Source organism: Parasteatoda tepidariorum, chromosome 7, assembly GCF_982258835.1.
Source record: "Parasteatoda tepidariorum strain Cologne lab strain chromosome 7, Ptep-v5.0, whole genome shotgun sequence".
Classification (NCBI taxonomy): Eukaryota; Metazoa; Arthropoda; class Arachnida; order Araneae; family Theridiidae; genus Parasteatoda; species Parasteatoda tepidariorum.
In genome coordinates, this window is record NC_141761.1 from 61,284,011 (window position 1) to 61,294,639 (window position 10,629).

At 35.7% G+C, this 10,629-nt stretch overlaps 1 protein-coding gene across 1 annotated transcript; it reads left to right on the forward strand.

The window, feature by feature from the left end:
* The first annotated feature begins 426 nt into the window (after positions 1–426).
* LOC147807177 (uncharacterized) lies at positions 427–4,770 on the forward strand. Its single transcript, XM_087168805.1, has 4 exons — positions 427–1,600; positions 1,829–2,803; positions 2,975–3,370; positions 3,470–4,770. The coding sequence occupies exons 1-4, from the start codon at positions 427–429 to the stop codon at positions 4,768–4,770; spliced, it is 3,846 nt and encodes a 1,281-aa protein (XP_087024931.1).
* Positions 4,771–10,629: the final 5,859 nt, after the last annotated feature.

Below are 10,629 nucleotides of genomic sequence, written 5' to 3' on the forward strand. Positions count from 1 at the left end.
GTTTTACGGCGAAATTGAAGAATTCCATAGTTTTTGGGAGCGTTTTGAAAACTGTATCGACAAAAACGAAACTGTATCGCTGATTGACAAGCATGTTTTTTTGCGGGGATATTTAGATGGAGAAGCAAAACGAATAGTTGATGGAATTAATATAACTGCAGAAACATATGCAACAGCAAAGAATATTTTGAAATCGAAATATGGCGATAAAGATAAAATAATACAGGCTCATCTCGATTATTTAGAAAACCTAAAACCTGTCAAAAATCACTCTCCAGCAGCAATAAATGAGTTATATATTGATTGTAATCGAAGAATACAGGCGTTAGATGCTTTAGGAGAAAAAACTCAATCATACGGAAGAATTTTGGCTCCTAAAATACTTCGTGCTTTTCCTCATGAAATCTGTCGTAACTATCTGTCGTCATGAAATCTGTCGTAACTGTACATGCCAAACGTGAAAATTTTGGTGAAAGCGATATTTCAAAATTAATGAAATTCTTATCAGAAGAGGTCGAGGGGTCAATTACTGCAAGTAATATTAAAGGTTCACTTGCTCCAGACTATCCTATTAAATCCTCTTTAGAAAAGTTTAACGTGAATTCTAAATCAGTTATCAAAAGTAAAATAATGTCACCCTTTTGTGCTTTCTGTGAAACTGTCGGACATTGGCCTCAACAGTGCAATGTTGTAACGGACATAGACGCACGCATACAGAAATTGAAGACTAGTAATAGATGTTTTTTGTGCACTAACCGAGGACATACCAAAAAAAATTGCCCCCGAAGAGAAAAATTTTGCTGTGCCAACTGCAAGAGAAAACACCATACATCAATATGCAAACCCCTAACCAATGAGCAGCCTGTGACTACATCTACAAACAAAATTGATGTATCGCCTTCCAGTTTCGTTCATTTGCAAACTGCACGAGTTTTCATAACTGGGCCCACTGGCATTACAAAACTGACACGTTGTCTTTTGGATGGTGGAAGTCAATCTAGTTTCGTTTCTTCTAATCGTGTGGATACTTTAAAACTTCCAGTAATTTCAACCAGACATTTGGACATTCAAGCCTTTGAATCCCCAGCTAATGTTGGCTACATGCAAAGACAAGTCAAATTTCAGTTATCAAGTATCTGGGACAAATCTAAAGTTAATGTTACTGCATTTGAAAGCTCCAACGAATATGCATCACACCTACCTTCATCAACGGATGTTTCCATCTTTGCTAAAAACAAGCGATTGAAACTTGCTGATCCAGATGATTCATTGTCGAACTTACCAATTGAGATTTTAATCGGTGCAGATTACTACTGGATTATTATGAATTCTGAAGCTCCAGTCAGGTTGTCGGATTCTCTGGCCTTGGTCCCATCAAGTTTTGATTGGGTACTTAGTGGAACTCGATCACACGCAACAGTTTCCTTTATTTCAACGGTTCATAATGTTGATGTGGATACTTCAACTCAGGAATTAGACAATATGGTACGAAATTTCTGGAACTTAGAGAGCATTGGTATACAACCAACACAACAAAAAATAAGTCCTCACAACTCTGAACTCTTAACGAACTTTCATCAATCTTTTGAAATCATCGATGGTAGAAGAGTTGTAAAATTGCCTTGGAAACCAGAAGTTCCACTTTCGTCGAACAATTATGAAGTCGCAATTCAACGATTTAAATCTTTAACAAGGAAACTGCATGCAAATTCAGAATTCAAAGTAAAATATATTGAGCACATGCAAGATTACATTGATAAAAAACACGTTGAAGTTGTCTCAGAAACACATAATGAAGAACGTTTATATTACTTGCCCCATCACGCAGTAAAGAAAATCACTCATGGAGAAACTAAGTGGCGTATAGTTTTTGATGCATCTTCACATTCTCCAGGTCACCCATCTTTGAACGACGCTCTTGAAGTAGGACCAAATCTTCTTCCTGATATCTTAGCCACATTGTTGAGATTTCGACTTTCTAAAATAGCAATCACTAGTGATAGGCGACAAGGATTTCTGCAGCTGATTCTAGCAGAAGAAGACAGAGATGCAACACGATTTATTTGGTACAATACTACATATACTCCTGATGGGAAACTCTGCACTGAAGATAAAATTGTAACCTATCGATTCACACGTCTTCCATTTGGACTCGTCTGTAGTCCATTTTTATTAGCAGCTTCTCTTCGTGAATTGGCTTCAAAACACAAACAAGCATATCCTACAGCAACTGGACACGTTGAGAATAACACCTATATGGATGATTTTGTTACGGGAACATCTACGGATACTGAAGCTCCGATTCTTTACCAAGAACTGCAGAAACTTACATCACTTATTAGCCTACCATTAGACAAATGGACTACAAATTCTAAGACTTTGAAAGATATGTGGAAACAAGAAAACGTCTCGTTTAAGGATATTACGCAGGTCTTGGGTGTTAAATGGGACACTAACAGTGATGTCTTTCAAATTGATGTGCAGACAAAAATTGTTCAAGCATGTAAAGAACCAGTAACAAAACGCTTACTACTGAAGTTGATGTCAAAGTTTTACGATCCTCTAGGCTTGTTTGCTCCAGTTACAGTAGTTGTGAAGATATTGTTTCAAGATACATGGCTCAGTGGTATTCTGTGGGATGAACTATTACCTCCATCTGTAGCACAGCAGTGGCACAAGTGGATAAATGAATTACACTATCTGAATGAAATATGCATCCCAAGATGGATTGGCTTTTCCGAAAATTCCGACGTTACCATACATGTGTTTTGCGATTCTTCGGAATGTGCATATGGTGTTGCTTGTACGCTCGTCACGCAGATGATATTTCTACAAAGATCCATCTCATTTGCAGTCTAAATAAACTAGCCCCAATCAAAAGGGTCACCCTTCCGAGACTTGAATTGTTAGCTGCACTACTAGGAGCTCGCCTACTCCGATACTTTTGCAGGGAAACAAACATGAATTCCCGTAGCTTTAAGTTGGATAAAGGGAAATCCCAACCTTTGGAAAGCATTTGTCTGCAACAGAACAACACAAATCCCTCAAAACACTACTTCAGCACAATGGCGCCACTGTCCCGGTACAGATAACCCTGCGGATCATCTTACTCGTGGTACCTTTCCATCACAGTTATCGATTTTAGAATCTTGGTGGCACGGTCCGAAATGGCTAAAACATGATCCAGAAACTTGGCCTATCAAAGTTGTGTCTACACGTACACAGCCTTTAGTTGAAGCTGAATCACGAAAAACCAAATTTCAATCCTCCTACGTTGCAACTACAGAACTCATCATAGATATATCTCGTTATAGTTCTTACACAAAACTTCTTCGTGTGACTGCCTGGATTCTACGTTTTGTATACAACTGTAAGACACAGCAACGCATAACTCATGAACTGAATTGTAATGAAATAGAGAAAGCTAAAAACTATTGGATACAGACTGTACAGAATCAATGTTTCTCAGCTGAAATAAATGCCTTAAAAGCGGAACGTCCCCTGCCGAAAAAATCCAAAATTTCCTGTTTCAATCCCTTTCTCGAAGATAATTATTTACGCCTTGGGGGAAGGCTGCAATTTTCAAACATTTCTTCTGACACTCGACACCCTTTATTGCTCGATGGTAAACACTATTTTGTCCACCTTTTGATCCAGCATACACACATACGACTTCACCATTTAGGTGTGCGTATAATCCTGTCCGAGTTACGTTCAACCTTCTGGATTTTAAGAGGACGTCAAGCTATAAAGCAAGTTATTCACAAATGCCTACCTTGCAAGCTGTACAAAGCAAAATACGGAAAACAAATCGGAGCTCCTTTACCTCCTGAAAGAGTTGTACCTTCTGCTCCATTTACTATCACAAGAATTGATTTTGCTGGACCCGTGAATATTCGATGTTTGAAATCAAGAGACACAGCCTACATAACACTATTTACTTGTGCAACAACACGTGCATTACACATCGAACTTGTGTCGGATCTTATCACAGACAAATTTCTTTTGGCACTACAACGTTTTGTTGGCCGCAGAGGACTCCCACACACAATCTATACCGACAATGCTACCACTTTTCATGCAGCAAATAAGGACTTGATTCTGTTATGGCAAGTTCTGTCATCAGCTAAAACTCAGCAATATTATGCCCAAAATGGCATAACTTGCAAATTTATCGCCCCACGAGCGGATTGGTGGGGAGGCTGGTGGGAACGCCTAATAGGAGTTGTCAAGCGATGTCTACGAAAGGTACTCGGACGAGCACTTCTTGACGAGGAAGGTCTGTCCACGGCCCTCATTGGAATAGAAGCCGCTCTGAACAGCCGACCTTTGGTATACAAAGATGGAAAAGATGACAGTTCCACAGCCTTAACACCAAGTCATTTCTTGACAGGACGAAAACTAACTGCCATTCCATCCAGCCCAAATAACAACACAAAGCTAAGAAAAATCTACAAGCAGCAGCAGAACTTACTCGACTGCTTCTGGAAAAAATGGTCTAAGGAATATTTGCTTCAATTGCGGTCATTTCATCAAGTTCGTAATCAGGACAATATCATTGACATCCGAATTGGCGATATTGTACTTCTACAAGAAGACGTCCGACCACGTCACATGTGGAAGAAAGCTAGAGTGGTGAACTTGTATGAAGGACGAGATGGAAAAATAAGATCCTGTGAGCTGAGAGCTAATGGTCACAATATAACCCGTCCGGTAGCTCTGGTCATCCCTCTCGAGGTCGACCAGGGTGGGGAGGATGTTGAGGTTTGAGTTTCCTGAGCTGGCAACATCTTCTTGTTTTTATATTCTTTTTATGTAAATAAAAGTTAAGTTTTCAGTTTATTCTACGTGACTTTCAGTCTGATTTGCTCTCAACAAAGTCCAACAGCATGTAATTCGTTAAACCTATTAGAAATGTGCTATAGTATAAAATGTTGAGATGAAATTTCCAAAACTGATATCTCCTTAAAAAGGTTAAAATTTTGGCTATAATTAAGTCTATTAAAAATGAAATTCGGGAATTGCAATGGAAAAACCTGCATAAACAAATAAATTCTAGTAAAGCAAATAAATTCGTGATATAAATCAAAAATCGTCAAATAAATTCGTAATATATAATGAATAAATTCGTGAGAAAAAAAAGCTCTTTCGACAAAATACTAAAATAGAGATCTATCGACAAAGACTACTCACTTCTGCCTAGCTTATGCTCTCTCTGGTTATTTCAGTTTCCGTTTTTAAAAGCACTATATGTTGAGCTATCTCAACTAGATTTGGCATGTGTCATTTTTAGCGGCAATCACTGGTCGATTTTCTAGCGTTGCCATTCGGGGAGTTGTAATGAGGCTTTTTTTGTGGCCGTGTAAGAGAAATATATATATAGATTGTATCAGTAGAACTAATAATTGAATAATTGCGTTTCTTCATGAAGTACAAGATAAATAAAAAATAGCTGAAAATAGCTTGATTTTGACAATACTTTTTTTTTAAAACGCAGCACATCTTCTTCGGAAAATAAATTTTCGGAAGAAAATGTGCTACGTTTTAAAAAAAAGTATTGCCAAAATCAATTTTTAAATTGAAGTTAATTTAATGATCTATTTGAATTCAAATTAAAATTCAAGTTCAAGCTCATTTCAATTCTAGATTCATTTTCATTTCTCACATATAGCTTTTACTCTTAAATTGGAATTCAGGAATTATTATTTTCTCATTGTTATCTAATGTTTAAGGGAAAGAAAGAAGGAGTTCCAAAAATATTTTTCTGAATGTTTTTTTTCTTTATAAATGTATGTCTGACAATAAATTCTAATTTTAATTAAACATTTAACAAAAGCAACGAGTTTTAAATAATGTAGCTTTTTCACGCTGTAGAAATCTATCCTCTTGGAGACCACATTAAGTTGAGCCATTTCTTTTCTATATTTATTCCTTTGTCTTTTGAAACATTTACTTTACGTACATATCTTTTTAATTTTACTTTTTTAAGTTTTTTGGCCCCTTACATGGAAAAACAAACTTCTGGATAGAAAACTTCTGCTAATAAAGAATAAAAACAATGTTTACTTAACTGATTTTTTTCATAGGTAATTACAGAAATTTTATATATTCATAGTTATTTATTTAATTACAACCGTCGTTAAACAGCCGACTCAATTTTATGGGTTTACGGCTACTAATGTTCAACTCCGTAGCCTTGTAATTTTGAACCCGATCCAGAAGACAAAGGAACTAGTGGATCGAGTATTGGGGAAATTTGCCTCAGTGGAAGACTTTTTAATAGAACTAACCTTCATAAAAACCTCCCACGGTTAACCTCACAGCAAGGGGACTCTAACCCATGATCTGTCTACCACTGAGGATATTTCACATCAGCACTGTGGTCGGTTCAAAGCGGATGCAGAATTCGTATCGACTGGGATTCGAACCCGGTTCGCCTCATTGCAAGGCAAACGCTCTGTTGCCTGAGCCATCGCGGCTCTTATATATTCGTAGACAATAGAATTCATATTCATACGGAATTCATATTCATTCAGAAGACAATAGAATTCATACTCATAGACTAAAAATCGCGGCCGCCTTTGGCCACCTGATTGGTCATCTTTCAAAATAATCTTGAACAACATATAAACTTAAGTGGTATCCAAGTCGAATGCATCCAAATGTTTTTCAATATTCTAATCCTTCAACACGTCTTTTAATACTAACATCTTTATTAGTTTTGAACAATATATTAACCAAATTTTTTCACCGTCTAACTGTTTCCCGCCGGAAGTATCTAGATTTTAATTTTAACTATTTTCAAGAGATGTCTGCGATATTTTGACAGTTCTCTATGCATTAAATTTCTGAGATAATTTAATATCTACTAGGCAGCTATTAAATCACACATACCACGTTAAATATGAGTTCGTGATATTGCAGAATAGCAGGGAGCAAAATTATTAATATTATTAAGCTATTTCCCTCTCAGTCGCAAGGTAAGATAAGAAAAAAATAATAAACTTCAACCAAATGCTCAATAGCGTGATGCACTACTTCTTCTCGCACCCCTAGAGCCATAACTCGAGGATGAGCATTCTTTAATATATGTATTTCTATTTGCTCGAAAAAGGCAAGTTCTGACCCCTATAATTTGAATGACAGCATAGCACTGTTTATGTTTAAAACTTTTTAACCATTTTAGAAAGGGTCAAAATCAAATCTAAATAAATACTTCGTAACCAAGTTTTTAATTCCTTAAAATAACAAAATTATTCCAAATAAATACTTTGCGTAAAACTAACAATTTAACACAACTTAAACTATTATTTGCGACTACACAACAAAATGTATCTAATACTTAACGTATAACTAATTTTTTAAAACTGCATAAATTATTACTTAATATAATTTAACAAGAGGAATAATAACTACAGTGTTGCCAATAGATAGAAAAATACCCGAGTTTACGGTATCACATAAGAGAAACATAAACAAAGAATACAAAGGTTTCATGGCATAACCCATAAACAAAGGTTTTATGGGTTATGATGGGAACTTACGATCAACATATTTTCTCCGTTTCTATAACAAGTAGTGTTTGCACTATACAACTGCCTGTGTGTACTCCCATGTGTACCTTTGTGTATGTACACCATGTATATTTGGAGCTTCAAGTACCTTTCAACGAAGAATGGCATCGAATAATATCCTAATTTCCTATAATAAAATTCTTTTGTTCAGCTGAGCTCTACTTCTATTGTTCTATGAAGCATTGGAACGAGTTAAGGTGTTTAGCATTTCTGCTAATGATAATAGTAAAAAACGACTACATTATTGTGGTGAACAATTTCCTAACACTTTTGTATTTCATCCATTTGTTTGAAAAACTTAGTATGCCAGCTGAAGAACATGTCGACCTAAACACTACTCGACTACATTATTAGGTTAAAAAATTTTATAACACTTCTGGATTTAATCCATCTTGTTGAAAAACGTGGCATGCCAGTTGAAGAACATGTTAATCTAAATACAACGTGACTACATTGTTGTGGTGAACAATTTAGTAACACTTCTGTAATTCCTCCATCTTGCTGAAAAGCTTGGCATGTCAGCTGAATAACATGTTGACCTAAACACAACACGACTGTATTATTGTGGTGAACAATTTCGTACAACTTCTGTATCTCATCTATTTTGCTGAAAAGCTTGATTTATCAGCTGAAGAATATGTTGACCTAAACACAATCCGATTACATTATTCTGGTGAACAATTTCGTACAACTTGAGTATTTCATTCAGCTTCTTGAAAAACTAGACAGTTCAGCTGAAGAACATGCTGCCCTAAACACAATACGACTACATTATTATTGGCGAACAATTTCGTATCACTGCTGTATTGCATCAATATTGCTGAAAAGCTTGGCATGTCAGCTGAAGAACATGTTGACTTAAACACAAAAGGCAATGCGACAAATACATAATTACACTGAGGGCCAGTAACATTGATAATACACATAAAACGCTTGAAATTTTGTCTGGAATAATTATTCAGAAAAGATAGATAAATGAATTTAGACGCTTAAGTGTAATGTGAGGGCGTGTCATTCTTAACTGGTGCTGTAATATTTGTAATATCAAAATTCTAAAAAATACGGTTGTTCTTTTAATCCGCAGAGAAATCTTTAATTTAGATTCAATTATTTTATTATTATTACTTATTTTTCGAGTCGTGATTATAGAATCCTTCAATAAAAATTTCAATTACTTTTCAAACACTCAAATCTCTAACATGAATACAAATTTCAGGCACTTCCTGACCTAAAGTTTGTAAAACTCTGCAACCAAATATATACCTAACTAGAGTGCTTAGATATCTACTTGATCACTATGCTTGATGACAATATAAGGTTCAATAATTTTCTGTTCACTACAGGCAGGAATTATTGTCACTTTATAGCCAGTAAGAAATAAACTTCAATAAACTATAGACCCCTTTCCGACTCAATATGGAGCTCAAATTTCTCCTGAAAATCCATGTTTGATGTCAATCCAAGTTAGAGTGATTTACTGACTAGTACAAGAACAATATCACCAATAGCAGTTTTGACAACTTTCCAACACAAACACACACATATAGACAAAACTATGAAGAAGGTAATAAAATGGAATTCAAAAAACACTTTTTTCATGCAAACGAAGAGAGAGAAATTTTTTTATTCACGTTAGAAACGAAAAATGTTGTATGAATCACTTTCTTAATTAACTACCTTCGGTCCCGCAGTGGACTGATTGTTAAAACACGGTTCCCAGCAGATCACCGAAGTCAAGTATCACTGGCTACGGTTAGTGTGTGGGTGGGTGACCACTTGGGTCAGTCTGCGTAGGGACCGAGGGTGTGCGGTATTGGTCCTCGTTAAACTGTTCTACCATAAAGTGCTCGACTTCGCGCAGGTCGTTGAGCTACCGAAGCGGGGGTGCCATCCCCTCTGCAGAGGATCAAAATTGTGATGGCATGTCTTCGGATCATCCTCCGGGATGTTTCCCAGACCGTCGCCAATAGCCCGTTGTGCAGCTCTAGTGCGACGTAAATTAACAATAACTACCTTCGACAGCATAAATTTCCTCACGTCTTTTGAAAGTGATACGTCCAGTGTTTTTTGGACTGTCTGGTATAAATATAATTATGCTCCACTAGAAAGAGTAACTTTCCAGGGAAAGATTAAGTCTAATAGAAAGATTTAATTTTATTATATCAGTATCTCTATTATTAAAATGCAAGTTTACTGCGAATAGTTCCACTGGGTCAGTAGCCATGTTTCTATTAAGTGTTAAATTGGTTTTAAATATTACACTGTATTTTGTAGCAGTAAGGATGCAAATAAATCTTTAAAAAGAGAAAATATAAAAAAATAAAACATATTTATAGAATGCAAAGTCTCATAAAATTCAAAAAAAACAAAGATCAATTTCAAAAGGCATCGAAATATATTTCCCTCATAAATGAGTTTTTTTAGTGATAAACACATGGAATTTGAAAAAAAAGAAAGGGTATTTTATTTCGCTTGAATCTCAAGAATGTTAGATGAGAAAATGATCGATCGAAATTTGATTCATCTTTTTAAATGTAAATTTATATATTTTTACTTCTAAATAAACGTTTCTTTGATACTTTCCAAAGTCCATATAAAATGAGGAGAAAAGCCTATAATTAAAAAAGTATGTTTCTAAATAATTATTTGTAAATTCTTATTAAATTAAACTTTCAAATAACTAAAAAAGAATAATTGTAAACGTAAGGAAAAGCACGAAAACCTCCCACGGTGAACCCAATGGCAAGGGAACTCTAACCCATGATAAATCTACCATTGAGGATATTTAACATCAGCACTATGCAAACTGGTAAACAACGTTAAAGAGTGCAAAAATATTATTAAAAGCAGACAGCTGTTTCGGATGCTCAAAGGGCAACCTTCATCAGTGCAACGGAAAGAAATGAGAGAAAATAGGGTAGAAGGATGACGAGTGAAAGGATGACGACGAATGGGAATCAAGGAACAAAAAGATGAGGGGGGGGTAGTTAGGTTTAATCATAGATTTCCAAACAGGAGAAGGATAAGGAACCCTGGATAGGTCATTGACCTATTC